Source organism: Sporobolomyces koalae (genome assembly GCF_050403365.1).
Source record: "Sporobolomyces koalae JCM15063 DNA, S_koalae_JCM15063T_v1_ctg29, whole genome shotgun sequence".
Taxonomy (NCBI): Eukaryota; Fungi; Basidiomycota; class Microbotryomycetes; order Sporidiobolales; family Sporidiobolaceae; genus Sporobolomyces; species Sporobolomyces koalae.
In genome coordinates this window covers 122151-149860 of record NW_027481742.1, presented here as the reverse complement: position 1 = coordinate 149860, position 27710 = coordinate 122151, and the positions used below count along the sequence as shown (strand labels likewise).

At 55.5% G+C, this 27710-nt stretch overlaps 8 protein-coding genes across 8 annotated transcripts; 4 read left to right on the top strand and 4 right to left on the bottom strand.

Moving 5' to 3' along the window:
* On the top strand, positions 1 to 3109 carry ATM1 (ATP-binding cassette Fe/S cluster precursor transporter ATM1; the record flags this gene model as incomplete). The annotated part of the gene is made up of 12 exons (XM_076679971.1): positions 1 to 531; positions 602 to 719; positions 800 to 986; positions 1070 to 1151; positions 1226 to 1314; positions 1389 to 1476; positions 1547 to 1721; positions 1794 to 1868; positions 1937 to 2019; positions 2099 to 2635; positions 2719 to 2816; positions 2890 to 3109. The coding sequence occupies 12 exons, from the start codon at positions 1 to 3 to the stop codon at positions 3107 to 3109; spliced, it is 2283 nt and encodes a 760-aa protein (XP_076532948.1).
* Positions 3110 to 3264: 155 nt separating this feature from the next.
* Positions 3265 to 4329, bottom strand: JCM15063_004500 (uncharacterized protein; the record flags this gene model as incomplete). The annotated part of the gene is made up of 1 exon (XM_076679970.1): positions 3265 to 4329. The coding sequence occupies one exon, from the start codon at positions 4327 to 4329 to the stop codon at positions 3265 to 3267; it is 1065 nt and encodes a 354-aa protein (XP_076532947.1).
* A 481-nt stretch (positions 4330 to 4810) lies between these two features.
* Positions 4811 to 7980, top strand: JCM15063_004499 (uncharacterized protein; the record flags this gene model as incomplete). Its single annotated transcript, XM_076679969.1, has 10 exons — positions 4811 to 4824; positions 4882 to 5134; positions 5193 to 5757; positions 5819 to 6072; positions 6138 to 6705; positions 6768 to 6964; positions 7057 to 7281; positions 7362 to 7658; positions 7720 to 7822; positions 7895 to 7980. 10 exons carry the CDS (start codon positions 4811 to 4813, stop codon positions 7978 to 7980), a joined length of 2562 nt encoding a protein of 853 aa, XP_076532946.1.
* A 200-nt stretch (positions 7981 to 8180) lies between these two features.
* Positions 8181 to 12032, top strand: JCM15063_004498 (RNA dependent RNA polymerase; the record flags this gene model as incomplete). Its single annotated transcript, XM_076679968.1, has 8 exons — positions 8181 to 8438; positions 8497 to 9711; positions 9765 to 10019; positions 10083 to 10758; positions 10828 to 10860; positions 10923 to 11081; positions 11146 to 11256; positions 11317 to 12032. The coding sequence occupies 8 exons, from the start codon at positions 8181 to 8183 to the stop codon at positions 12030 to 12032; spliced, it is 3423 nt and encodes a 1140-aa protein (XP_076532945.1).
* Positions 12033 to 12089: 57 nt separating this feature from the next.
* Positions 12090 to 15993, bottom strand: TOP3 (DNA topoisomerase 3; the record flags this gene model as incomplete). Its single annotated transcript, XM_076679967.1, has 17 exons — positions 12090 to 12223; positions 12290 to 12454; positions 12517 to 12631; positions 12692 to 12924; positions 12974 to 13277; positions 13349 to 13474; positions 13529 to 13707; positions 13779 to 13970; positions 14040 to 14263; positions 14330 to 14466; positions 14526 to 14607; positions 14674 to 14914; positions 14985 to 15154; positions 15216 to 15400; positions 15486 to 15686; positions 15764 to 15864; positions 15960 to 15993. The coding sequence occupies 17 exons, from the start codon at positions 15991 to 15993 to the stop codon at positions 12090 to 12092; spliced, it is 2823 nt and encodes a 940-aa protein (XP_076532944.1).
* Positions 15994 to 17230: 1237 nt separating this feature from the next.
* On the top strand, positions 17231 to 21406 carry ADE6 (phosphoribosylformylglycinamidine synthase; the record flags this gene model as incomplete). Its single annotated transcript, XM_076679966.1, has 2 exons — positions 17231 to 20105; positions 20169 to 21406. 2 exons carry the CDS (start codon positions 17231 to 17233, stop codon positions 21404 to 21406), a joined length of 4113 nt encoding a protein of 1370 aa, XP_076532943.1.
* A 216-nt stretch (positions 21407 to 21622) lies between these two features.
* Positions 21623 to 25594, bottom strand: CSE1 (importin-alpha export receptor; the record flags this gene model as incomplete). Its single annotated transcript, XM_076679965.1, has 16 exons — positions 21623 to 21709; positions 21794 to 22046; positions 22115 to 22255; positions 22319 to 22507; positions 22580 to 22975; positions 23039 to 23195; positions 23255 to 23370; positions 23430 to 23563; positions 23623 to 23862; positions 23929 to 24038; positions 24100 to 24295; positions 24363 to 24743; positions 24812 to 24902; positions 24964 to 25043; positions 25114 to 25287; positions 25379 to 25594. The coding sequence occupies 16 exons, from the start codon at positions 25592 to 25594 to the stop codon at positions 21623 to 21625; spliced, it is 2961 nt and encodes a 986-aa protein (XP_076532942.1).
* Positions 25595 to 26004: 410 nt separating this feature from the next.
* Positions 26005 to 27053, bottom strand: JCM15063_004494 (iron-sulfur cluster assembly scaffold protein; the record flags this gene model as incomplete). The annotated part of the gene is made up of 5 exons (XM_076679964.1): positions 26005 to 26149; positions 26224 to 26434; positions 26537 to 26606; positions 26847 to 26876; positions 26949 to 27053. 5 exons carry the CDS (start codon positions 27051 to 27053, stop codon positions 26005 to 26007), a joined length of 561 nt encoding a protein of 186 aa, XP_076532941.1.
* Positions 27054 to 27710: the final 657 nt, after the last annotated feature.

Genomic DNA, 27710 nt, shown 5'->3' with positions numbered 1-27710 from the left:
ATGCCAATTCCGACGCCAGCATGCATCCGATGTCACCACTCCGGTTATCGACCAGTTCCAGGCCAGCGCTTGACGAGATCCACTTCGGTCTTGCTCACAAAAGTCCGCTATCACGCCTCGTATGCTCGATATGCCCAGACCCCTTCGCAGGCGCCAGCGACCCCGGTTCCGCCTTCTCGCCCCTCCCGCGAGCAGCATCACCGCGAGCACCACGAGGACGACGACCATCACGCAGCCGCGTCGAAAGCGACTCAAGCTCATTCCGGTCCTGAAGGACATCAGAAGGAACGCTCTCAGCCCTCTTCAAGCTCGAGCTCGAGCTCGATCCCAAACGCATCCTCGACTCCAGTCCCGCCCAACCAGCCTGCCAATGTGTCGGATGTTGGCAAAGCGCACACCGTGAGCGAAAAGGAGCAGACGAGAAGAGACTGGGACATTATCAAGAAACTTTTGCCCAACGTCTGGCCGACGAACGACTGGAGCACGAAAACCAGAGTCTTGCTTGCCATCTCTCTGCTCATTGGCGGCAAGGCGAGTTCCGATTCGATCATGTGTTTCACTCGTACCGCCACCGAGCTGAACGTGATTCGCTATGGTGCAGCTGCTGAACGTGCAAGTACCGTTCTTTTTCAAAGGCATTATCGACACCCTCAATGTCGAGATCGACCCCGCCTCGTCTCAGGGCGTGCTCGCGATTGCCGGTACCGTAATTGTCGGATGTACGTTCATGCTATTCTCTCCCTGTGATCGTCCTTTCTCTCGTCCGAGTCTCAGACTCACATTCCCGTCATCTCCGTAGACGGTCTCGCAAGGATCGGTGCGGGTCTGTTCTCCGAGTTGCGCAACGCCGTGTTCGCCAACGTCGCCCAAGGCGCGATTCGCAGAGTCGCGCGCAGCGTGTTTGCCCATTTGCTCAACCTCGACATTGGGTTTCACTTGACTCGCCAAACTGGAGGGTTGACCAGAGCGATCGACCGAGGAACCAAGTCAGTGCTCTCATGACGTCCGACAGTCGAACTTTTGCGAGATTGAAAAATTGCTGACCTCGAAAGGGGGAACGAACCGCCAGGGGTATCTCGTTCCTGTTGAGTTCGGTCGTGTTCCATGTCGTACCCACCGCACTCGAGATCACTATGGTCTGTGGAATCCTGGTGCGTTTTACCTGGAACCCTTTTCACAACGAGAGAACGCTAACCCCCACTTGGCGTATTCCGAGTACCGCTAGAGCTACAAATTCGGATGGGATTTCGCTGCCGTGACCCTCGGAACTATGGCTGCTTATTCCTGGTTCACGATCAAGACGACTGCATGGAGGTCAGCAACTCTTTGTCACTGGTCTGGGCGACCCAGATCTTGAAGCTGATTCATGCTCTACTCTCTCGCGACAGGACAAAATTCCGCAAGCAGGCCAACGCGGCGGACAATCGTGCTGCGACCATGTCGGTCGACAGTTTGATCAACTATGAAGCGGTCAAGGTACGAGCTCGTTCTTCCGTCATCGGGACTGGAGACACAGAGACGAGATTAACCTTCCTCGTGTTGGCAGTATTTCAACAACGAAGCGTTCGAAGTGCGACAGTACGACAAGGCGATGAAAGACTACACGAAAGCATCCGTCAAAATCTCGACTTCTCTCGCAGCCCTCAACATTGGTCAGAACATGATCTTCTCGACCGCCTTGACGGGCATGATGTACCTTGGCGCGAAAGGAATCATGGACGGCAAGTCATGGTACTTCCTCTGGTCTCTTGTCAGGATTTGTTTCGCTCATTTGCAAGTCGCGTTTTCTACAGGTAGCATGACTGTTGGAGATCTCGTCATGGTGAACCAACTCGTGTTCCAACTCTCGCTGCCTCTCAATTTTCTCGGTACGCATCATCTCTGCATCGAACCAGTTGATGTAGGCGCTGAGCAGCAAACATGTTTTATTCCAAAGGTACGGTGTATCGCGAACTACGACAGAGTCTCATCGACATGGACACGCTCTTCAACCTGCAGTCAGTTGGACTGACGATCAAGGTAACTGATCTCATATCGAGAGAACATGCAGGATCGAGGGAGAGAGAAAAGGCTCATCATGTGTAATTACTGCGCGCAGGACTCTCCAACCGCAAAACCTCTGGCATTGCCTCGAGGAGGCGAGATCAGGTTCGAGAACGTCTCGTTCGGATACCATCCGGAACGTCCAATCTTCAAAGACGTCTCGTTCGTGATCCCCGCCGGCAAAAAAGTCGCGCTCGTGGGACCTTCCGGATGTGGCAAATCGACCGTGTTCCGACTCTTGTTCAGGTTCTATCAACCTCACCAAGGTCGAATTTGGATCGATGACCAAGAACTGACCGAGATCGAACTCGAGTCGTTGAGAAGAGAGATTGGAGTCGTCCCTCAAGAAACTCCATTGTTTCATTCAAACATTTTGCACAACATTCGATACGGAAGACTCGATGCGACTGATGAGGAAGTCAAAGAAGCGGCGAGACTTGCGAATGTCGATCGTACGATTGAAACCTTGCCGGACAAATGGGAGACCAAGGTTGGAGAAAGAGGCATGATGATCAGTGGAGGCGAGAAGCAGAGGTTGGCCGTCGCACGCCTGTTGCTCAAAGATCCCAAAATCTTGTTCTTTGATGAAGCCGTAAGCAAACCTCTCGTCCAAACAAAAATCTAATCCCCCTCTTTTCGAACGTAACCATTGAGCTGGTTTTGCTGTTGCAACAGACATCCGCACTTGATTCGACTACGGAAGCAGATCTCATGCGCAACATCAACCAAACTCTCTTGTCAAAAGCGCGCACTTCCATCTTTATCGCCCACAGGTGCGAACCCCTCTTCTTCTCCCCTTTTTCAACCTTCACGATCTGACAGACTCGGTTGAACTCGCTAAATTAGATTGAAAACGATCGCCGATTCGGATCTCATTATCGTCCTCGCGGATGGATACGTTGCGGAACAAGGCACTCATACCGAACTCATGGCGAAACGAGGTCGATACCATGACATGTGGAAGATGCAGAACGAAGTGTGGGAGGTACAAGACGAGCCTCAACCCGAACTCGAAGAGACCACGACGGAGCCGACTGTGGCTCTCGAACAAGAATCAAAGCGATAAAGTCGTGGTTGTTTGTATCAATACACAAAAAATTAGTCTCGTGTTGCATGAACCGAATATCAAGAAACAGTGTCTATAGAGTTGTACACAATTGCGATAGGATGGCGGCGGGTTTCAACGAGTCGCGCTCAAGAATGAGTAGCACTAACTAGACTTCATTGCCAATCCTCACGCAACAAGACTTTGACGTTGAGGATGACGAGATCAATCATGAGAGCCAAGACGAGCACGGTCACGAGTGCCAACTTGAAGAAATAGCACACTTGGTCCCGTTTATCCACAAAGTTCGATTCGTTGAGCGTACCTACTAGCGAAGGTTTCTCTGAGAATGGTAATCCGACCGCTGGTATTGACTCCTGCTTGCTTGTGCCGATGGAGCGAATCCGTTCCTTGAGCGTAGACCCTTTGGTCTGGGGCTGCCTTGTCAAGGTAGTGACCGGTACAATATGCGGCACATTACTTCCTTGAGCCACCTCCTCCCACGGACAGAGGTACAGACGTTTGAGTCGCTCCGCAGCTTGAGTCTGATTAGGGGGCACGACGAGCGAGCGGCCAAGTTCGGACCCCAGACGATCGGGACATCCGGTCGAGACTGACTCGAATGGGTTTTGTGCCGTGACCGAGTAGGGAAGAGGGTGACGAGAAGGTCTCGCAGTACGAGATGAATGGGTGTGGTCTGAAGAGGGGGAATCCGAGGGTGCACTTGGGTGCCATACGGCATCGACAAGGGACTCTTGAGCGGTTCTCGCTGACGAGGAGGGGCGTGCGGCTGGGTACGAAGTGGGACTGATTGAGGATTTCGAGGACGAGGCAGAAACCGAATACACGGAGCTGGTTCGTTGAGCTTGGGTGACTGATCTGCCCTCCGGTAGCGGGACCGATGCAATAGGGTTGCGGTAGACAACGGGATCCTCGATCGAGGTGGCACTCCCTTCGCCATCGAATGAGATGCGCAAGACGGGAGTGTGGCGATGAGCACGGGCAGGAATGGATCTTCGGATCCGAGCGAGCGTGATTTCTTCAAGGTCAAACGGATCTTCGTCATCGAATCCTCCTCCATGTATGGACTGCTGAACGCGACCACTCGGACGTGGGCGTGTCGGGGGGATGCGATGGCTGTAGGTAGGGATGATGCCGAACGAAGGGCACGCAGCGCGGGTTTGGGCCATAGGCACGACGACAGTGAGGGACGGAGGCGGACGAACGCCTTCTGTATACATGTTGGAATGATAGCGAGGGGGGAGAAGGCGGCTGGCGCTTGAAAGGGATTGTAACGTAGGGAAACACGAGACCGAGGGACCGACCAGCGGCTTGGAGAACCAGAATCAAGAGCGAAACATGGTAACGGAATTTCCCTGACGAAATCTGGACAAGGCGCTGGTCAGAACAAGCAGGCGCGGTAGACCGTGCGCGGAACAAGGGCAAACAAGCTAACGAGCGGTGCGACGCGATCAGTGCGGTACTTTTCCCTTTGTCCGCCTGGCCCACCGATAGTCAGACCGCTGTCAAGTAAGCGCGGATTGCAGAAATATTGACATGGGACAACGCACGCAGTTGGTGTGAAGCAAAGAGATGAAGAGAACTGTAATTCTACTATTCTCGCAGAATACAAATAGTAATAGAGAAAGATCAGCTTAAAACGAGTAATGATTCCTAAATTCGGAATTCGGAATCCAATAGAATCTTGCTCAGTCTCCAGCCATGTCTGGGCACCAGTGGGTACAGTGCACTTGTGTTACCTCCTTTCCACGCCTTGACACGCTCTTGCACAGCAGTCACGACCCGTACAGCGACCCGCGAGCGGGACTTCCTCCGCGACCGCAAGTCGACTACAACGACCGCGATAACCATCGCGCTCGAGACTGGGACAGAGACCGAGTCCCGTACGAACGCGATCAAGGCGACCGACACGGTGGGCGCGATCACCGATACGACCGGGACGACTACCGGCGAGATCGCTACGACGGCCCGAGAGGGAGAAGCTGGCACGACGAGCCCAGGGATTTCAAGCGTGGACGCTACGAGGTGAGCAGTCACAGTCACTGGCGAACCTCAGCTGGCACCCGGCTGACTCGTTCTTCAGGACGAGCACTTTCGCCCTCCTCCTCGCGAGGACTACACCGCCCCGCCGTACGATTATCATCAACAACAGCAGCACGATCAGCAGTATCAGCATCAACAACATCAGAGCTACGACTTTCAAGGACAGGGACAGGAGCAGTACGGCTCGTGGGACTCACCAAACGGTACTCCCGCATCCGCAGGCGCGCTTGGAGGGCGGAAACCCCCAGTCCGACCCGAACCGCCTTCCGCTTCGGTCGTGCTCCTCGGCCTACCCGCGCACGTTGGAGATGCCCACCTGCGCTACTTCCTCGAAGACTTGGGCGCGTCGATTGAATCGACCACCGTCATTGTTGACCGTGCGACTGGACAGTCCAAGTGCTATGGCTTTGCCAAGTTCAATTCGGTCGAGCATGCGCGCGCGTTCGTCGAACCCAACTTTCCGAGCATTCCCTGGAAGGAACGAGGGATGCCAGGGCCCCACGACGGCATGCGGATCAAGATCAACTACAGTCAGAAGAGCGGTGGTTGGCGCGAGGATCAGGGCGCGACCGCGCGGTTGACGGAGAACCAGCGTCGAGCAACGGGTGAGCACCTCGCTACCACCTATGTCCAGCGGAGTACGTCGCGCTAACATGCAAATTTCAGAGGGAACGACGTCGCAAGGCTTCTACGTGAATGACGGTACTCGCGACGTTGGCTCGACCCCGACGCAAATCTTGCTGTTGCGTGGCCTGGACGCGCTGACGAACGAAGAGGAAATCGTCGCGGGCTTGACGAGAGTCGGCGGTCGCGCGAGTGGTGCGATTGCCCGAGGCGGCGTCAAGAAAGTTTTCCTCACGCGGGATCGGGGGTCACGACAGAGTTGGGGGTTTGCGTTCGTGCAATTCGCGGATGTAAAGGTGAGTCTCCTCTTGATCTGCCTGCCTGGCTCGAATCAGCTGTTGACTGCCGTTTGTCTGGTCAGCTTGCCACCGAGGTCCTCTCGTCGGCTTTCAATGCTGGTCTCCACCCATCAGGCTTCCGCATCAGGAATCGCATCATCGCACTCTCCTTCACCCACGAAAACTCGTTCATCCCTATCTATGCGAAGTCGGAGTGGTCGTTCCGGGGCGAAGGAGGTCAACAGCTCGCGTACTGGGATGACAAAGGTTTCGTCCAACCGTGGCTCGCGCCCGCACCGAGTCAGGAAGAACTTGACCGGTTGCCGAAGGGTCCGAAAGCCGATGAAGACGCCAAGATGGACAAGGATATGATGGCGTTCCTTGGTGAGCTCGAAGACGAGTTTGCCGAGGACCTCAATCAAGCGGCTGCAGCCGCAACCGCAGCGACGAGCGCCATAGTCGCCGCTGCGCCTCCTGCGGCACTCCCTGCCCCGGGAACAATCGCACCTATCTCGATCAAACCGCTCGCAACAACCTCCATTCCTAGCGGGAAATCTGCTGCTTTACGCGCTGTGGCCAAGAGCGAAGTTCCCGCCCCTGGGAATGTTCCAGCAGCAGGGATCGTTCCCGCCGGTCCCTCGAATGTGCCTGGTTCGTTCTGCCCTGCTGCATCGTAGCCTCTCTGCTTTGTGCTGACTCTATCTGTCCTGCAGTGAAAGAAAAGAAGGGCGATTTGATCATCTCTCGCAAGGCCGCCGGCAACATCGCCAAATGGAACGTCAAACAGAAGGAGCTCAAGGTCGTTCCGGAATCGTCGGCTTCGTCGACTGCGCCGTCTACCGTCGCGGCGTCCGCCTCTGCTGCGACCTCCAAACCGAACCCGCCCGCTACGACCGCAACTGCTCAACCAGTACTTGCCCTCTTGAGCACGCTCATTCTGCTTCGCATTCAGGACCTGACTTTGCTTCGTGTCCTGTGCTCGCGCTCGTGGCTCCCTCACAGCTTGTTCCCACCGCGTCGACAAGTGCTGCTGCACCAGCCTTGGCGTTCGATGACCCCGAGTTCGAACACGGGGATCCTATCGCATTCATTTGCTTGCTCTGTCAGCGTCAGTTCAAGGGCATCGAGGAATTGCGGAAGCACAACAAGCTCTCGGCTCTCCACAAGGAAATTCGCTACTTGCATCTCTACTCTCCATGCTCTGCTACAGAATCGATGCTAACGCTTGTACTGCTGCATCACGCCCTGCTCGAAATTCTGGCTCTTCACCTCATCACAAATCTTCGAATCCCATTCACTATACACAGACGAATCTCGAGAAGCCTGAAGCTGTAGCTGCGTGCGTTAACCGCAAGTCTGCAGCGCGCACGAAACATGCGTCGAAGACCACCGTCCAGCCAGCTTCGGCGTCGAATGCCGAACAACCGAAGTACGTTGATCGCGCTGCTGCTCGTCGCTCGACCTATAATCAAGCGGATCATCCCGAGCCGCCCACGAAGCGCAAGAAGTTCGATGCACCCGAACCTCCCGCGCCTGTTCCGGAAGCTCCGAACAAGGACGGACTCGAAGAAACGAATGCCGGTATGAAAATGCTCGAGAAAATGGTACAGCTCAGCAGCTCTGCCGTGCTCGTTTCGGAACAACTGATGGTCTTTCTTACAACAGGGCTGGTCAAAAGGAGCTGGGCTGGGATCGTCTGGCTCCGGCAGAGTCGACCCAATTCAAGCTGCGCAATTCGCACAGGGCGCCGGTCTCGGAAGTACAAAGGGTATGTGGCGCTTTTGTCTTGCCGATCCCCCTTTGTTCCGCCCCTTTTGTGACGAGTCAATATGTTTTCCAGGTGTAGTGGTTGGCAGTGAAGACGCCAAGAAGGGTTACGCGGAGAAGCTCAGGGATCGCGCCCGAGATCGATTGAATGAAGCGTAGCGCCGACAATGATGTTATCTTCAGCATACATGCACATGGTCCTGCCATTCCGATCCGGGATCTAGGCGCTGGGGCCAAGGCGTTCCCTTTGTCCGAGGACAAGCCGAGAGTGATCTGTGCGGGGTGGGACTGAGCCTTAGGACGAACGGATCCCTCGGGTCAAAAAGCTGTCAAGTTCAGCCAGATGGTTTGACTCCCACATGCGGCAACCACGGGGACGAGACACATCTTACGCGAGCAGAGGCTGTGGTCCTGCTCGGACGGCACAGGAGTCCTTCTCCTTCTGCTCGATCGCTTTCGGGACATGGCTTACGCCAACAGCGTTCTCTGTAGAATGGCAACGTCTTGCCGGGGAGAAGGATGAGCTGAAGTTCCCGGACGTCATGAGGAACCGCAAAGGAAGCTTGACCGTCAGGATCTGGGACAAAGACCGACATTCGATTCGCATCAGCGTTGAGGTTAGCAACCTCACGACCCTCCCGATTACTTGCTGCTGAACATACTATACATCTGCAGCTTGACACGATCGACCGGATCCAGCGCTCTTCAGGTGGCAAGGTCTTCTACCTCGACTTGAGGGTCCCGCCTCGCTTCGAGAAATTCGCTCAACCTCAAAATCATGGCCAAGACCGACTCCCGCTCCAGGTTTGCGCTTTCGACCAGGAACATGGCAAAGTTGCACCTTATGTATCCAGGTCCTTGCGCCTGGAAGTGCGAGACTATCGGGATGCACCACTATTCCTGGTCCTAGCTGCGGCACACGCTCTACCGCGCGTGATCAGCTCAAGAATCCTCACGATCTTCGGCAAGCGCTGCAGCGATGAATTGATGGACACACTGCTCGATTGGATTGGAAAACTGGACATACCGGTTGGGTTCCAGCTCGAAAAGCTCTTCAGGAACGGCCTTATCGATCCTGTCAAACTAGTCAAGCTCAAGACGGGCATCGATAAGCTACTGCGAACTGAAGACTCGGCAACTGTCGAAAGGATCCTCGCATTCTTTGCGGACGGGCTCACCCTGTTGGACGAGTTCCGTGCTCGCAAGCCCACAACCATACTTCTCTCAGACAACCTAGAGGAGGAGATGCAAAATCAGTCTCCAACGCCGGAGAAGCAGAAGAAGCGGGCGCACTCCGATGAGGGAATCGACGTTATCGACTTGACCGGTCTTCCCGATTCCGAGTCGGACGAAGACAGTTTGATGAACCGCAACCTATCGCTTCCAACCTCCATGCGCTCGAAACGGTCGACAGCATCCCCCAACCCTCGGACCCTTTCAGTGACTGAGCTCGTAGATTTGCTCGACTATGCCACGACCAATTCCAATGCCGGTTTCTACAAGAACGTCGATCCTGCCTCACTCTCGCGGCAGGTGACGATCACGCCTACAGGTCTCGTCCTTTCGGGTCCAAGCTTGGCAGAATCCAACTCCATCCTACGTCGTTACGGCCACCCGGATCACTTCCTGCGGGTCGTGATCCGGAATGATGATGGCACGCTACTTCAGGCAAAACGACCTGGAGCGATGGCTTTGATCGAGTCTCGATTCAAACAGATCTTCCACGATGGCCTCGTCAGCTTCCTCGGAACCGATTGGTGTTTCCTGGCATGGACAGCTGCAGGCCTGAAATCAGGCAGCTGCTTCTTTGTCGCCCCCTTCGTGCACGATGGCGAAATCATCACGCCGGAGCTTATCCATCGTGACATTGGAGATTTTCTTGGAGACGTAGTGAGCCGCTTTGATGATCCGAGAGATTACTAGCTGACACTTGCGAGTTGCAGACCGCTCGCATTCCGGCGAAATACATGGCCAGAATCTCACAGGCATTCACATCATCCAAACCCTCGCTCGAACTATTGCCTGGGCAGGTCATCAAGATCCCGGACATTGTCTCAACCAATGGATCTCTCTTCAGCGACGGCTGTGGTCTGATCTCACGGGCGCTCGCTGCCGAAGTAATTTCCCTCCTTGGGCTGAAGCCGAAAGACAATAAGGCAAGAACGACCTGCTTCCAGGTTCGAATTGGGGGTGCCAAGGTCAGCCCTGGCCCAGGATTACGGAATGATTCGACGCGACTAACAAATCTACTCTCATCAAAGGGTATGCTGCAGATTGATCCTGCGCTCGATGGGCGGAAAATTGCGCTACGTCCCTCGCAGATCAAATTCCGGTCGGCGCAGCAATCTCTCGAAATCGCTGATACATTCACCATTGCTCGGACTGGATTCCTCAACCGGCCGCTCGTCAAGCTGCTCGAAGATCTCGGAGTTCCGGCATCTGCATTCCTCCGCCTCCAGAAGACCGCGACCAAGAAAATCCGCCACGCTCGGTCCAAGCTGACTTCGGCAGTCACCCTGCTTGAGCATTGGGGGCTCGCTCGCTCTTCTCAGCTGTCGAGAGTTCTATCTTACCTCGCTAAGGATCGCGCAACAGGCGCACTCCTGTTCAAAAATGCCTTTGTCGCTCAATGCCTCGATGCCTCGTTGGCTCACATCTTGCGAGACGTCAAACACAAGGCGCGGATCCCTCTGGACGGATGCTACAACCTTGTTGGAGTCGTTGACGTTAGCGGCACATTGGAAGAAGGGACTATTTATGCGCGGATTCAGCATCCCGACGGAGGCTTTGAATGCTTACAAGGCACCATCGCGATCTCAAGATCGCCAACGAATCATCCGGGCGACGTGCAAATAGTCTCGGCGGTAGGCCATCTGCCACGTGGAGCGAGCGATCGCATCCGCCATCTTGTCAATTGTGTCGTGTTTTCGGCAAAAGGTGCGCTCGTGGCACATATATTCCCTTATCTTCCAAACCGCTAAACAACGAATTTATGCTATGTTCCAGGAGAACGTTCGCTTCCGTCGATGCTTGCAGGAGGTAAGCTGAATAAATCGAGCTTTCAAAAACCAGGAATTGTCGCTCACGCTTATTCTGTGCAGGCGATCTGGATGGTGACCTGTACCTTCTCTTGACCGAAGCAAGTGGCTTGGTGCCCCAACCGGAGCAAATCGCACAGCCGGCAGCGTATCAACCAAGTGCGACAACCCAACTCGATCGAGACGCCACTATAGCAGACGGAATCGATTTTTTCTTCGAGTGTAAGGATTTCTCACAGCTCGTCGTCGTATGTATACTGATTCGTGTCAAATGTCTGAGCAACAGATTTGCAGCACGATCTGACGACTCTCGTCGCATCTCGGCAGCTTTCGCTCGCCGATTGGTACCGGGAAGGCTTGTTCCATCGCGACTGCCTTGAACTCGCTCAGCTCCACTGCAAGTCCCTTCCATCTCCCTGGATAGGGACTCGCGAGCTCACACTTTGAATTGCCACAGCTGATTGCGTCGATTATGTCAAGTCCGGTACGCCTGTAAGGCGCGACAAAATTCCTCCGATACCGCGAGAAATGCGAGACAAAGGCGGACAGCCGGACTACAATTCGACCGACCCACAAGCATACACGTCTCGAAAAGCCTTGGGCCAGCTGTTCCGCGCCCTCGACCTCGATTCGGAAGGACCTCCCGAGCTTAACGTCGCTAGCGTTGATCCCCTTCGCTGCCTCACGGCTTCTCTGCTCCTACTCGACCACCCAGGTCTGGATGGAAATCGCCTCCCGGCCGAACCTCCACGATGCTTAGTGGAAGCTTTCAAGCGAGACCTCGACCTGTTTTCATTCGAGCTCGGCAAGATCGCGAGCTTGTACAGCCCTCCAGCCAAGGAGGAGGAGCTGTTCATGGGCGTCCTCATCAGGAAGCTCAATCCAAACGACAAGATCATCACGTCCCTCGTCGTGGAGAGAACCAAAGAACTTTTCAGTCTCGTGCGTCAGGAGATTAGCGGTCCGGCAACAGGCAGCACACAGCAGAGAGTCGTTCGCGCTTGGTCAGCTTGGATCGCAGCGATCGAAACCGACGAGGAGCTTGCCGAAACGCGACGCAATCATGAAGGCCGGTTTGGCGCGAGATCATGGGCGTTCCTTGCACTCGCAGTGCTTACTTCGGAACTACATGCACTGGAGAGGGAGCAAGTAGACTGTATCGTTATCGATTGATTTCTACGTTATTTTTCCATCCGAGACGAGCTTCTTGCGCTTGCAAATACACTAAATTCAGCGCGATGGTCCCCTGCCCCGGCCACGACCACGAGTCGTTCCCCGAGTCTTGCCCCGCGAAGTGCCTCTGCCGCGGCTGCTGTAGCCTGTCATGTTTGTCTGGCTTTGACAGGCGCTTGAATAGTGCCCAGCTTTTTGTAACGAACGTGGATGGTCAGACTCGAAACTGCAACACGGAAGATTTTGAGGAAACTTACTTTCGCCGCATTTGTAGCACGAATAGTTGCTGCTTGCGCCTCCACCGCTGCCGCCGGTCGCTCCGCTTGGGCCTCGAGGAGGCTCGTCGGCCCAACAGAACATTTTGCATCCAGATTCAGGCGTAATGGATGCGCACTTGTAGAAAAGGCGACCTTTGTTCGGTCCTGTGCGTTTCCAGTGATCAGGGGAAAATCTCCAATGCTAGCTGAAAACAGGATGCGCGAACCTTCTTTCGTGACCACGAGTTCCTTCGGAGTAAGGTCACAGTCACATAGGAGTTCTCCGGCGTCGAAGAGCGTCTTTGCCGATCCAGATGGCGCGACGCGAGAAGCTGACTGCTGCTGCAAACAGAGGGTTTCATTAGCTCATTTTTCGGAAGATCTGCTTCAGCACAGACTCACATTTGGTCTGCTTGCTGCTGCTTTGAATCGAACATTACTCGGACCGGCGCCATCCCCATCTTCTTGCCATGCAAAGAAACCACATCCTTCTCCCATTGGTTTTGGACACGCCCAGAAAGAGCGGCCTTTGTTTGGGCCTTCTTTGGCGACAACACGCTCAACAGCAGACAGAGCACATTTGCATTCTGGCGCGTCGGAGTCTGTACGGAAGTCGCTTTGGCGCGGCGCGACGTCTAAGCAGTATGCGGTCGTTAGCTTGGGACGGAAGAGACTGGAGACCACGAGACTCGCCTTCTTCCTCGTCCGCCCTCTTGCGCTTTGCCGAACTTGCGCCTCCTCGGCCTTTCGCTGCGGCTCCTGCGGTACCTCGACCTCGGCCTCTCGCACCTGCTGTACTACCTCTGCCTCGACCTCTGCCGCGAGCTCCAGCTCCTCGATCGGGCCCATCGTCGTCATCATCGTCGTCGTCGCTGTCTCTTCGGGCGCCTCCTCTGCCTCCGCCGCGTCCGTTCCGATCGCCGCCATCTCTTCCGGCTCCAGCTCGATCATCGTTCTCTATCTGACCTTCTACGTACTGCCGAACAGCCTGTCGAAAGGAGGATTCTTCTAAACCATGTGCAAGAGTTTCAAGAGACGCAGAAGGCCAGGATCACGTACCGCGACGAAAGCTGCCATTTGTTGTCGCGTCCTGACAAACACTTCCCGATATTCGTCGAGTGTTTGGCTCACGACCGCCTCGCGTGTCTTGGTACCTTCGCAGATTTGGACCATCCTTTGTTCAGTCTAGACAGGGGAGTGAGCTCGGGCTGTCTCTCGAAAAGTAGGACAGCATCTCACAAGTCTTCGAAGATGGGGTTTCGTAAGCGAGTTTTCAAGCCCAACTCTGTCGTATGCTTTCACGAGTCCGGTCCCGAGAGTCGAAGGCAGGAGGTATTCGACTGCGCCTTCCTTGCGTTTCATGACGTACTCGCGATCGATGATCTTGGCAATGTGTTCAGCAATTGTTGCATCCGTTCCTGCATGAGCAAGTTACCTGGGTAAGTGTCGTGCTGCTGCAAGAAGAGAAGGCGTGGGAGAGGGCACAAACCTATTCCATTGCGATCCATCAAGCTGACAAGATCGGCTTCTGTGAGCAGGTTGGGCTGCGTAGTCGATCCTTCCTTGATCTCGAGCTCATCTGGTTCGAACTGTTCTCCGACTTGGAAATCTGGCAAGTAGTTGCCCTGCCATTTGTCGTAAATGTAGACATCGAGGTAATTGCGTTCTCGAACGATGAGACCTGCATGTACGACATGCGCAAGTAAGCACGAGAACGATCGAAAGTTGCCGACAGCGAGCCTGGACGAACCTTTGGCTGAGAAATGTTCTCCGCTGATGTCAATCTCGACAGTGGTCTCGCTGCCACGAGCATTTTGCGAACAACAAGCAAGGAACCTCCGCACAATCAACTCGTACACGCGCTTGTCGTCGCCAGTGAGGTTGTTCACGTGCGCAGTCGGATGAATTGGAGGATGCGCCTTGTCATTCTTCTTGCCGTTTCGCGGTCGTTCGAATCCGTTTGCGTTCAACAAGCTATGCATGACCTCGTCAGACTGGACTCATCAAACGAGAGGGATCCTGTTTGTGTTTGTAACTTACCTGGTGGCAAACTGACCCCAGGCTCCATCCGTCGTTTGCTTTTCAATCAATTCGTGAAAGTTGAAATCGCGATCGAATTGGTCCGTCTCGGTACGAGGATAGCTGAGGATACCCTTCTGGTACAATTGCTCGGCAATCTATCGACAAGTACAAGGTTCAAGCTCGAGTGATCAACGTACGAGTTGAGCGCACTGACCTCGAGAATCCTTTTCGGGGTCATCCGGAGTAATCGAGAGCCGGTCTTCTGAAGCTCAATCGTTGTCAGTGGTAGCGGTTTCCTGCGCCACAACAACGGATGAGCGCGGAAGCAAAAGCTGGGGTACTCGAGGTCTCAAGCTGCTCACCATTTTTGAGTAGGTTTGGTTTGCTGAGACAGAACCGTCGCTATCGGCTGCGCTTCGCATAAGCTGAAGATTGCTTCGGCTGCTTGTTGATCGTAGAGTCGTCCTCGCCTCCATCCGAACGTCGTGGTCGACTCGTCTCGAACGAGCCCAACGTGCACGTACCAGAATGGTTCAGGCACGAAGGCCTGCACGCGCTCGTATTGGTCGACAACAAATCCCAGGGTCGGGAACTGACAAGGACCTATCCGTGATTACGGGATCAGACAAGTCTTGACGCGGAGAGGGGATTTAATAAAAGAGATCAAGCCGACCGTAACTGATGAGCATGTCCGCTAGCGCAGCGACGCGTTTCTGAAGTTCGAGGGATTGCGTGCGGGTGAAGATTGCGCCGACTCGAAGATCGAGCTCCATCCTAGCTGCTACCGCATTCGCTTGAGCCATGTCGAGGTCGACGGGGTTCCGGCATGCTTGATTGATTTGCCTGATATACCGCATACGTCAATATGCGAGGCTTAGACAGAGCCACACCTGGGACAGCGTACGCGGGAATGATGGCGCTGAACCGAGCACGCTTGACGACGATGTTGGGGTTCGCTTTGCGACAGACTTCGGCGACGACCGAGCCAATGTACTCCCCTTCTCGATCACAATCGGTCCAGATCATGAGATGAGTAGCCGTTCTCGCCTCGAAGGTCAGGTTCCGCTCAATACCCTTGTGATCATCGTCCTAACGTAGCGTTATACTCGAAAGAAATCAGCCAATTGCCCGTGGGTGTCGCTCATCAAGTCTTTTAGAACAGAAAGCCACGGACCGGCGTGACAAAGGTTTTGACGCGAGCTTCAAAGAGGTCGACTGGGTCACAAGTCTGCCATTTGCGGTAAGCGTCGTCGAAATCGTTCGAAGTTAAGTGTCCCGCCACTGAAGTAACGACAAAATCGGTCCAGGCGTTGCCGTTGCCCATCCTGTACGAAAACTTGTAATTCTTGATCCATTGTGGTCGTCGAGCGGTACCCTAAAAGGATGGAGAAAACGCTCAAGAGGTCAGAGGAAGCGCTGTGAGGGTCATGGCGGCGAGAACTGGATGCTGACAGTCTCGAATTGGCCTCCCGACAAGATGTGAGTGATCGACTTGGCGATGGATGGCTTCTCGGCAACGCACAGCCACTTGACCATGTCGATTTGTGCGTCGTCTAGAAAGTCGAAAGATGGACGGTCGTGCTCGTCGCTGGTTTGAGATCTCGACGGACCGGGTTAGTCGGGTCGAGACGCAGGCTATCGTACGCACATTGTCGGTCCTGCAGTGTCAGCGTATCTTGCATACGAAGGCTGCTTGTTGACTGAACTGACTATTTCTTGCTAAGCTCCGTCTCGCGCTGCTCGGAGCGGCGACGCGTGTTTGTGAAGACCTCGCAGGTGTTTGGAATCTGTCAGAGCTGCATGTGGCCACGGTAGAAGCGATGCTGCCGTGATCGGACGCGAGCGGCGAGACGCGTCCGCGTCCGGCGGTGCAATGTCAAGTTTTTGAGACATTCTGCTCTTCCGCCTGCGCGACTTCCGCTGCATATGCAACAAGCACTGAGCATCAAGGTCTATCTCTTCCGAATTCAGGTGGGGGGAATCTAATCAGAGCCAAATTCGCTTCGTCAGGTAATATGATCAGCTCAAATGTGGATTTGCAATGCCTGTAATCTTTGCGGATTTGAGACGGACTTTGCGTGGCGGAATACGACGGATGTCGGGGTCTCTATCGCAAACTTTCCGGAGTAGTCCCATCCGGATACAGTAGTATGGCGAGCGCTCTCGCTTCTACAGCTCGTCAACCTTGCTCGAATCCTTGCTCCCCTCGGTCCACCGCTTTCAGAGAGCCGAAAACCCGTTGCGAGTCAAATGAGAGAAAAAAAGTGATGGACAGCTTCGACGAAAAGTTTCGTGGAGATTATCCGCACCTCGTCTCGCTCCGCCCCCTCACGCTCCGGCGCCTGCCGACCAGACTTCCTCTACTCCACGCTCTCTACTGTGAGTCGAATCTCAGCAAACCGCCAGAGCAAACAGGCGGTACAGACGCGAGTCGCAGAGGGATCTTCTTCGGGCGGTGTAGACAGAAACGGGACGGCGCACCTGGGAAGGGATGCCAGCGACCGCATTGGTCAGTGCAGGTCGCGAGCATGTAGCTTTGCCTCGCCGGTCGAGCATCGTCCCGGTGGGCAGCAGAGCAGGCTACATGCACAAAGTTGGTGGACAGCGATACAAGGAGTCTGCTTTCTCTGGGTGGCAACAGGCAATGCAGCTGTGCATAGGTGACTGATAGCGCTGACCTTTGTATTGCTCGCCGCCTGTACAGAGACCTGAGCACCGAAAGACCCTCCGGTTGCCGCTTGACTCGCTTGCCATCTTTCTTCGTTTCTTGATCCCTTGCTTGGTCAGTGACCGGTCTTGCCCTGTTCCGTTCCGACCTAGAGCTGATCGATATTTTCGGGGAGACAGCCTAGCATAGCTTTGTACGCTTGCGCACTCGACGCTGCCGCCTTCGCAAACTGACCGTCGACCATGCAGGCCATGCTCGTCCTTCCCGGTGCTTCCGTGTTCCACCCGCCCCAGCGGGCTGCGCTTCTCTCTCGCATTCAAGCCGTGAATCCGGCTATCACTTCCGTCGATGCCGTCTTCCTTCACTTCGTCGAACCCGAAACTGCCGCCGCCGCTGAATCCCTCGCCAGTGCTTCTTCGGACGAACGCAAGGTGCTCGATGCGCTGCTCAAGTACGGTGACGACTACGCCCTCGAGGGAACGCGCGCTACTGTTGATGCTGCGATCAAGGACGGCAAAGCTTCGAACGCGATCTGGGTCGTGCCGCGTGCCGGTACGATTTCGCCTTGGTCGAGCAAGGCCACCGACATCGCCAAGATGTGCACCCTTGATGGCAGCGTCCGTCGCATCGAGCGCGGCCTGATCTTTGTCGTCAAGGCTGACAAAGCGCTCGAGGTGTCTGACCTCGGCGATGTCGCGCACTTCCTACACGACCGCATGACCCAGCTCCTCCTCGACTCGGCACCCCAACCCAAGATGCTCTTCGAGCGTGGTCAACCCGGTGCGCTCAAGTCGATTGAGCTCCAAGGCAAATCCGTTGCCGAAGCGAAGGAGAAGCTCGTCCAGGCGAACCAGGAACTCGGACTCGCGCTCGGAGGAGACGAGCTCGACTACCTCGTCGAGTCGTTCCTCGCCTCGTCGGCATCCGGACGGGATCCTACCGATGTCGAGCTCTTCATGTTCGCCCAAGTCAACTCGGAACATTGCCGACACAAGATCTTCAACGCCTCGTGGGTCGTCGATGGCCAAGCGAAAGACCTCTCCCTCTTCGCCATGATCCGCAACACCCACAAGCTCACCCCGCAGCACACTATCTCGGCCTACTCGGACAACGCCGCCGTCATCGATGGATCGGTCGTGCCTCGGTTCGCTGCCGCGCCCTCTGCCGCCTCGTCCCTCCCTGTGTACCAAGCGAAAGAGGAACACATGCCTATCCTGATCAAGGTCGAGACCCACAACCACCCTACCGCCGTCTCGCCCTTCCCTGGAGCTGCGACCGGATCTGGCGGAGAAATCCGTGACGAAGGTGCTGTCGGTCGGGGTTCGCGCCCCAAGGCGGGTCTTTCTGGCTTCACGGTCTCGAACTTGCGAATTCCCGAATTCGAACAACCGTGGGAGACCGACTTTGGTAAACCCTCGCACATCGCATCCGCTTTCGACATCATGATCGAAGGTCCTCTTGGATCAAGCGCGTTCAACAACGAATTCGGACGCCCTGGTCTTACTGGATACTTCAGGACGTTCTCGGAAGAGGTTCCCGTGTTGGACAAGGACGGCAACAAGTCGAGCGAGATCCGTGGTTACCACAAGCCGATCATGATCGCGGGTGGTTACGGAAACGTGCGCCCTGAATTTGCGTTGAAGGACAAGATCACGCCCGGAGCTCACCTCGTTGTTCTCGGAGGACCGGGTATGCTCATCGGTCTCGGAGGAGGAGCGGCTTCGTCGATGGCTTCGGGATCGAGTTCGGCTGCGCTCGACTTTGCGTCGGTTCAGCGCGAGAATCCCGAGATGCAACGTCGCTGCCAACAAGTTCTCGACAGCTGCGTCTCTCTCGGCGAAAAGAACCCAATTCAGTCCGTTCACGATGTCGGAGCGGGAGGACTTTCGAACGCGCTTCCTGAACTCGTGCACGATGCCGACCTTGGAGGACGCTTCGAGATTCGGGACGTTCTTGTCGACGACCCTGGAATGTCTCCCATGGAGATCTGGTGTAACGAGTCCCAGGAACGCTACGTCTTGGCAGTCGGCCCCGAGAACCGCGATGTGTTCGAGGCGATCGCCAAGCGCGAGCGCTGCCCCTACGCCATCGTCGGAGTTGCTACCGAGGAGCAAAAGCTTGTTGTGACCGACCGTCTCCTCAAGCAAGACGCCATCAACCTTCCCATGTCGCTCCTCTTCGGCAAGCCTCCTCGTATGGCTCGCACCGCCGTCTCGACTCCTCAACCTCGCGACACTTTCGACTCTTCTCTCGCTTCGTACCTTCCGAACGCAGACTCGCCTCGCACGGTCCTCGATAACGCCGTCGACCGCGTCCTGCACCTTCCCGCTGTAGGATCGAAATCGTTCCTTATCACGATTGGAGACCGAACGATCAGCGGTCTCGTCACTCGGGACCAGATGGTTGGACCGTGGCAGGTTCCTGTCGCTGATGTCGCCGTCACGCAGGCAACCTACGGATTCCAGGTTGTTGCCGGTGAGGCCATGGCCATGGGTGAACGCACGCCGCTCGCGCTACTTTCTGCCGGCGCTTCCGCACGCATGGCTGTTGCCGAGTCTCTCCTCAACTTGGCTGCCTCCGACTACACTTCGCTCGCCCACACGAAGTTGTCGGCGAACTGGATGTGCGCTGCTTCCTACGGTGATGAGGGTGCTCGCTTGTACGAGGCCGTCGAGGCAATCGGTATGGACATCTGCCCTGCCCTCGGTGTCTCGATCCCTGTTGGCAAGGATTCGATGTCGATGTCAATGGGCTGGAACGACGACAAGTCGGGAGAGCGCAAGACGGTTACGGCGCCTACTTCCTTGATCGTCACCGCATTCTCTCCGGTCCGCAACGTCAACCTTACCTGGACCCCAGAGCTCCAGGTCACGCCCGCGAAGGAGCCCACCGTCCTCGTCTTCTTCGATCTCGCCAACGGCAAGCAACGCCTCGGTGGATCTGCGCTCGCCCAGGTCTTCAAGCAGATCGGTAGTGAGGCGCCCGACGTTGAGGATGCCAAGGTCCTCAAGGCGTTCCTCGAGGGATGCCAAAAGGTTCGCTCCGAGCAACCCGAGACCGTTCTCGCGTACCACGACCGATCCGACGGAGGTATCTTGACGACTATCTTCGAGATGTGTTTCGCAGGTCAGTTGTCCTACTAACGGTGCTTCTGAGGACAATGGACTGATGATCGACATTCACTCACAGGTCGTCTGGGAGCTGAGATCATGGTCGACTCGTTCAAGAAGGATGACGATACCATTGCTGCCCTTTTCAACGAAGAGCTCGGAGCTGTCTTCCAGGTTCGCCAATCGGACGTCGCCGCCTTCACACAAGTCTTCGTTCACGCCGGATTCCCTTCGAGGTCCATCATCCCCGTCGGTCGCGTTTCGACGGATCGCGAAGACCAAGCCATCAGTATCGCGTCTGGAGGCTCCCTTTTGTGGTCATCGACCCGCGCGAAACTTCAACAGCAATGGGCCGAGACCTCGTACAAGATGCAGTCTCTCCGAGACAGCCCTGCCGGCGCCCTTGAGGAGTTCGAGAACATCGCCCGCGAGGACAACACTGGTCTCTTCTACCGCCTCACGTTCGACCCCGCGGTCAACGTGGCCGATCCTTTCCTCGAGCGCATCACTTCGCTCAACGACCGACCCAAGGTCGCAATCTTGCGTGAACAAGGTGTCAACGGACACATCGAGATGGCGTGGTCGTTCGCACAAGCCGGATTCGCCTCGGTTGACGTGCACATGTCGGACTTGATCTCGGGCAAGGTTTCGCTCGACGAGTTCAAGGGTATCGCTGCCTGTGGAGGATTCTCATACGGAGACGTGCTCGGTGCTGGAAACGGATGGGCCAAATCGATCCTCTTGCACGACCGCGCGCGCAAGGAGTTCTCAAAGTTCTTCAACGACCGACAAGACACGTTCGCTCTCGCCGTCTGCAACGGTTGCCAGCTCTTCTCGCAACTTCGGGATCTCATCCCCGGAGCGGAGCACTGGCCCTTCTTCAAGCAGAACCTGTCGGGACGGTTCGAAGGTCGTGTTTCTCAAGTCGAAGTGGTCGACTCGCCTGCTACCCAAGAATCCGTCTTCCTGCGCAAAATGGTCGGCTCGTCGCTGCCCGTTGCGGTCGCTCACGGAGAAGGTCGTGCCACCTTCCTCGCTCCTGCAAGTGCGGAATCGGCGGCTGCCTCGATCGGCGTTCGATACGTTGATCCCGCTGGACGACCAACAGAAAGGTACCCTTACAACCCGAACGGTTCGCCCGAAGGATTGGCCGGAGTTCAGGCTCTCAATGGACGAGTGCTCGCACTCATGCCTCATCCCGAACGATCCGTTCTCTTGTCGTCCAACTCGTGGCACCCTTCGCAGGACTCGAAGACTTGGAACGGCCGCGGTCCTTGGGCTACCTTGTTCGAATCTGCTCGCGAATGGGTTGCTTGAAGAAGCAGTTGGGACGGCCCGCCCTGTTTTAGTTTAAAATTGCATTATTAGAGGGTTTTCAGTTTCTTTCGCTGTGTTCCTCGCCACTCGAGAGAAGGCCCACGACCATGTCGGATCATGTATATGCGGCGCAAATGCTTGAGATTACAGGTGCAGCCAGCAGACAGGGTAAGAGACAAACACAAAATATTGGAGAGCATATGGATGCGAATTGGATTAGGCGAGGTCGATGCCGTTCGCGGTGAGGTATTGAGTGAACGGAGTCGAGAATTGAGGGTTCACAGCTTGCATGAGTGCCGGGATCTAACAGAAACCATCGCACGTTTCCCTCGTCAACTTTCAAAGTTTTTGACTCGAGGTATAGGAGAACGGGTTAAAGAGACTCACTTTGCCAGGTTGGCTAGCCGAAACCGCTTGCAATTCTTTCGCTAACCATTCCTTGGGGTCCTTGCACCATGCAACGGGATCCTCCTTGGGTTTCTCGGATGCACCGAGTTTTGAGAACGAGGCTTGGTAGCCCAATCCAGCTGCCGCTTCGTCGAGATCGGCGATTTCAACTTCCTCGTCGGCTTGCGAAGTCGTCTTGGAGATCGCGAGAGGCAAGATCAACAACTTGAGGAGGGATTCCATGGTGGCCGACCTGTTTCAAGAGTACAACCAAATTGATCAGTGTTGCGCAGACAATTGCATTTCAGGGATTGAGCTCACCAGATTCGGACGTGAGGCTCATTCAGCATTTTCGAGCTGCGAGTGAGGAGGTTCGTGAGGCCGACAGCCACCAGCTTGCGATCTTTTGTCGGAACCTTTTGGGCTTCAGGCAGCAGGACTGGCAGCACTTGGGCAAAGAGCCTGAGAGGGCAGACGTATGATCAGCAAGTGAAGAAGCATCTGGTGCAGAATCTTCGGGCTTACCCAGGTTGAGGCTGAACGCCGTCGAGCATGCCAATGGCTCCATCGGCATCGAGACCTTCCTTCTGAACGGCCGCTGCGAAACAGATGAACTTCAAAAGTCCTTGCGAGAATTTGTCGGTTTTCGAGCCTTGGAGTCGGGTGAGAAGGAGAACAAAGATAGGAGTCGAGAGGTATTGCGAAAGGTTGGCGCTAAGAGATTAGGCGACGTGCAAGAAAAATTAGTGCTGTCCAGTATGACATGAGAAATGCGTGCAGACATACAGAGGAACAGACTCGAGCAGAGCCTCGAGGAGCTCGAAGCCATACTGGTCGTTGGCCTTGCTCTGGATGAGATGCTGGAAGATTCCGAGCATGGGCGTGACTTGACCGGCTGCCACGATCTGGTTCGCGCCTCGCGACAAGAACGCGCGCAACAGTCGCACAAGCGCCGGAATGTTGCCTCGACTTTCCCAGAGGGTCGGAGTGAGGAGAGGGGGGAGGAGAACTTTGTACGAGTCGGGCATGTCGGAAGGAGGATGGGTCTCAAGAAGTTGCGACAGGATTTGGAACACGAAGGGAGTGAACTCGGAGACATCCTGCTGCAGGATGGCATGGAAGGGAGGGAAGAGCGCGTTCTCGAAGGTTGAGAGGGTTGAAGGGTTTCCGGCAGTGATAAAGCTGAGAAAGCCAGAGCAATTTGAGCAAGGTTTCGTATCTCGGAGGCTGCGGATCAGAACCTACCGGACGAGAGCCGAGATACTTTCGAAAGTAAAATGGTTGAACTTGGGGTTCGAAGGGTTCTTGCTGATCTCGCCGAGGATGCCAACGAGGTGCTGGAGAACAGTCGCGTAGCACGGAAGGAGCGACTGGCGAGCAGTGATGATCACTCGCATAGCAGCTATTCGGTCCAAAGATAGGTCAGTCGGGACTGCGAGAGAGCGTCGGCGGAAAACTTACACTTCATGAGGTTGTCGTTCGCGGCAATCTGCTGTGGCGAGTTGCCGCTCTCGATGATTTTAAAGAGTGCATTCAAGATGCCCTCGGCGTGGTCCCGGATGTCGGCTTGGCCGAAGCTATGCATCAAGTAACTGTCAGTTCAGCTGCAACAGGCCTCAAGTAGCAAGCGACTCACAGGAAAGCACCCTCTTGCTTGATGAACAGAATGCGCTCAATCGTGAGGGCCGCATAGGTGTGGATCACGAAAGCAGGGTTTTGGAGGTGAGGAATGAGCAGGGGCAAGACAGACAGAAGCTGGTCCTTGGTAAGCTGTTGGTATCATGAGTCAGCAGTTGTTCGTTGATGTTGCGGGAAGCCGACAGACGAACTTGGTTTCGGAACGTGTACAGGAACTTGATGGCGTCAGCTTGAATGATCGGGTGGACGCTGCCAGCGGGGGCTTGCAGATCGGCAAGGATGTGTTCCGAGAAGAATTTGATGACATCCACGAGCGCGTTCGTCGAGGTGACACCTTGTTGAGTCGTTGATCCTCGAGTAGCGATAGACGTCAGGAGGAAGATGGCGGTATCCTTTGCTTTCCAGTTGGTTTGAGGGTTCGAGGCATATTGCTGCAATCGCATCTTGTCAATCAGTGTCGACTCGGCGTTGCACAGATAACGGCCGATAGAGCATACCTGAAGGTACACCGAAATGTACTGAGTGACAATCTGGGTGACTTGGCTCTCGAACTGTTCCATGAGAGCCTTGGTGAAGTCAGACGCCGCTTGACGACGGGTCTCCGAACCTGCAACAGCGCAACGTGATCAGATGGTGCTCTGCATCGAGATTTCGGAAGTCGCACTCACTGGCAGAGTCGAGATCGCGTCGCACGTATTCGGCGGGGTCGTCCTCGAAGAGTTCCTCTTCGAAAGTACGGAGCGTCATGTTGGGCAGGACGATCTTTTCACAGAATGCCTCGAGGGTCGACTGCGCTTCGAAGAGGGAACGCTGGGACGGCATCCGCACGACGGTACCGAGGAAAGAGGTCGCTTTCGAGACAAGCTGTAACGCTCAAGATGGCAACGTCAATATTTGGCTGTAGGGCTGGCGAGAGGTTGGCTCTACTTACCCCGTCGTACTTGACTCCAGCACCGAGCTTGGTGAGCAGACCCCAAGTCTTTTCGACAAACGGACCGAGGTAGCCCCCTTCGCCGAACGCATCCAGGTAACGCAGACTGTACAGCTGCGCAATCTCGCAGATCTCGGCCTTGGCACTCTCAAGATCTCCCTGCTCCTCTTCTTCATCGTCGTCATCGGCCGGAAACGGAGTCGAGTAGTCAAGGTATTTGAGCAGCAGGGGCATGAATTCGCCCAGGCGGTCCTCGAAGAACTCGGGGAGATCCTGCGAATTCAGGTCGTGGTAGATCTGCAGGAGGTAGAGAAGGGTTTTGAGGACGAGGGCATGTTGCTCTGCAGTGAGACCGGGAGTCGACAGGATCGAATCGGTTTGCTGCGCAAGAGAGCGAGGATAAGCGTATAGTTTCAAGCCTTTTCCGACAAGGCACGAGATATTCTCACCTGGAAAAGGGAAAGGAATGGTGCGCAGAATCGATCGAGGACAAACTTGATCTCTAAGAAGAGGTCGTCGGTTCGGAATTCGGATCTCCATCTGACGTCGGTCTCGAGATTTCAGCGAACAGCTGGAAGAAAGACCGACTCGATACACGCACCTCCGGAAGATAGAATGAGCAGTTTGAAGGACAGCGTTGTTGACGACAAAGTCAGTCGGAGACAGCGATTGGACGAGTTGCTGGCGAGATCCGAACGGGGTCAGCTCTTCTTTCTCACGAATAAGCCAGAAATGTCGAGAGCTGACGCACGTCGATCAGGCCTTGCCAGTTGTCAGGAAAGTCTGCTTCGGCCATGATCGCGATGGCCTCGCCGACTTGCACCTGGAGTGCCGGTTCCGACGAGAGCGAGATCATAATCGGCACGACCGATTGCTTGAGCTGGTCTGCGGTACTTTGCGCAAGTGGTGTCGGTGCCTCTTCAATCTACAGCGACCGGTCCATGTATGTCAGTCTCGGTCGGGAGTCAGGGTGAGAGCGAATGCGAGAGCAGTGACGGATCGGATGCCAGACTCACGCCGTAGTTGGCTCGGATCCAGCCTTTGAAGTTGACGACTGCCGCTTGCCTGAACGCTTTCGGGGTGGCAGCATCCTGAGCGAGTTGAAGGACGACGGGCGCGAACGAAGGTTGCGACTGCAGTTGGGTCAACTCGCGCTCGGCGCTGCGCCGGACCGTGGGATCCGGTGACAGCGTCGACCCGAGAATGTTCACCAGCTGCTGCGTTTCAGCCATTACCGGGGCGAGAGAGCGAGGCGCGATGGAGGTGAAGGAGCAGCAAGCATTCGCTGGCGAAAATCATCCAACAATTTACATTTTCAGTCACTTTAGATGGCTCCGCACCTAGCTCTTGAAATGTCCCAGGACAACGTTCGCACAGAAGACAAGAGCACGTATCATCATAGAGGCGACCGCGCTGGAAGGTCGTAACACTGAGTCTGATCGACTCGGGCAACTCCACGCCAAGATCGGCCAGCAGATAGGAAAGTGCTACTGATGATGTACTTTACAGGGTCAGGCGGAGCAAGGCGGGAACAAGTAGCTGCACAGACTGGAAGACATGAACTATACAAAGCGAGAGCGCAGGACCAGCGGTACCCTGCTGGCTCCAGCTCGTGGTGAAAGGCTCAGACGCAGGATAGTGCTCAGTGAGCAGCCGATCCAGGTTGAGCACTTGCAGTCGTCTGACCCGTCGCGGCCGATTGCGTAACGTCAATGTGTCCGGCTCCGGTGGCGCCATTCGCACGCTTTTTCTTGTAGTCCTTGATTGCGGCCTTGATCGCGTCCTCACTGAGATACCAGAAGGTCACATTGAGCCATGATGACCCTTGGGAGACGGAGATATGGGTCGAGAGAGGACTCACGCAAGCATGGAGCAATGCAACTTGACCGGAGGCAGGCACAATTCGCGAGCAATCTCGGTGTTCTTGATTGCACCCGCAGCTTCAAGCGAGAGACCCTTGACGCGCTCGGTCATGTACGACGAGGAGGCGATCGCGGATCCACAACCAAAGGTCTTGAACTTGACATCCGAGATGATACCGTTGTCGTCGACTTGGATCATGAGCTTCATGACTGGTAGGGAGTTCAAGCATTGTAGGGCAGCAGGACGAAGGAGAGGCGGGGTAAGCAACGGGTTCTCTCGGAGGATGCGGGGCGAGGCAAGCCACGACTGACCATCACCGCAGGCGGGGGCACCAACAAGTCCAGAACCGACGTGAATGCTGTTCTTGTCGAGCGATCCAACCTACATGCGGAATAGGGAGTGCAAGCCGATGAGTAAGGTCAGTCATCCTGATACTCGGCCTAGTCGCACACTGCCTGGTCTCTCGCGCTAGCGCTGGACATCACTGCACCACGCTGGCGATCTATATCTACGTCCGACACTTTTGGCCACCCGAGTCGACTCTCGACTTTTCGAGTGATAGTTGATCAAGCGAGCCGATGCCGAACTTGCTGCCATGATCCAAGGAGAGGGTAGACTTACATTACGAGGCTTCTCGTAGTGATCGATGACCTGTCGATCCAGTGCGGGTGAGTTGAGCCGCGCGCGATGATCCAGATCAGATTAGCGAGAGCGGGATCTCACCTTGTCATGGTAGAGACGAGCCTGTGGCACCGCGACGCGGAACGCGGTAGGGCGGGCAACAGCGGAAGCAACGCGGGCAGTAGGCGTACGGAGGGCGGCAAACATGGTTGTTGGTGGTAAGTGATCAAAGATCTCGCCGAATCAAAGTGGAGGAGCTGCCGGGAGTTTGTCATTTCGACCTGTCGATATTTTATGCTTGTCCCGGATGTCCCGTATCTTATTCCTCTTTTTAGTAGAGTCTACGAGACCGCGACCAGAAGGCGTGGCAAAATTCGATTCATCAAGCTGAGTGGCTACCTGCCGTCGTCACCTCAGGCTTCTACGCCCATCGAGACGTCTCTCGCCTCGAATCCATAATTGATACACTCGTCGACAAACTGGTCAGCTGTTCAATCGCAGAGGAGACCCGAGAGAGTGCCTGAGTCGCCTCTGAAGCGATACGGCAGCGCTCGATTTCCGCCGAAAGCTTCGCCCAAGATAGCAAAGGCTGTACTTCTTGTGGCGCGGAGACGGTAAAAGGCTGGACAGACTCCAGAGATCCGAGTCGCATTCAAGTCGGGTCCTGAGCTCAACCCCGCGGTATGTCGCGGAGGTTTCCCACGACCCGGTGCTCAACCCCCTAGAGCTTTTGACTTGTCCCCACTCTGCTTACCTGATGGGTGCAGCATCTCGATTCGACCCGGCGCGGAATTGGAGATTCAATCACACCTTAGCATTCCGAGGTCTTTGCGTGCGTTCTCTCAGGCCGCACGCCACGGTCGG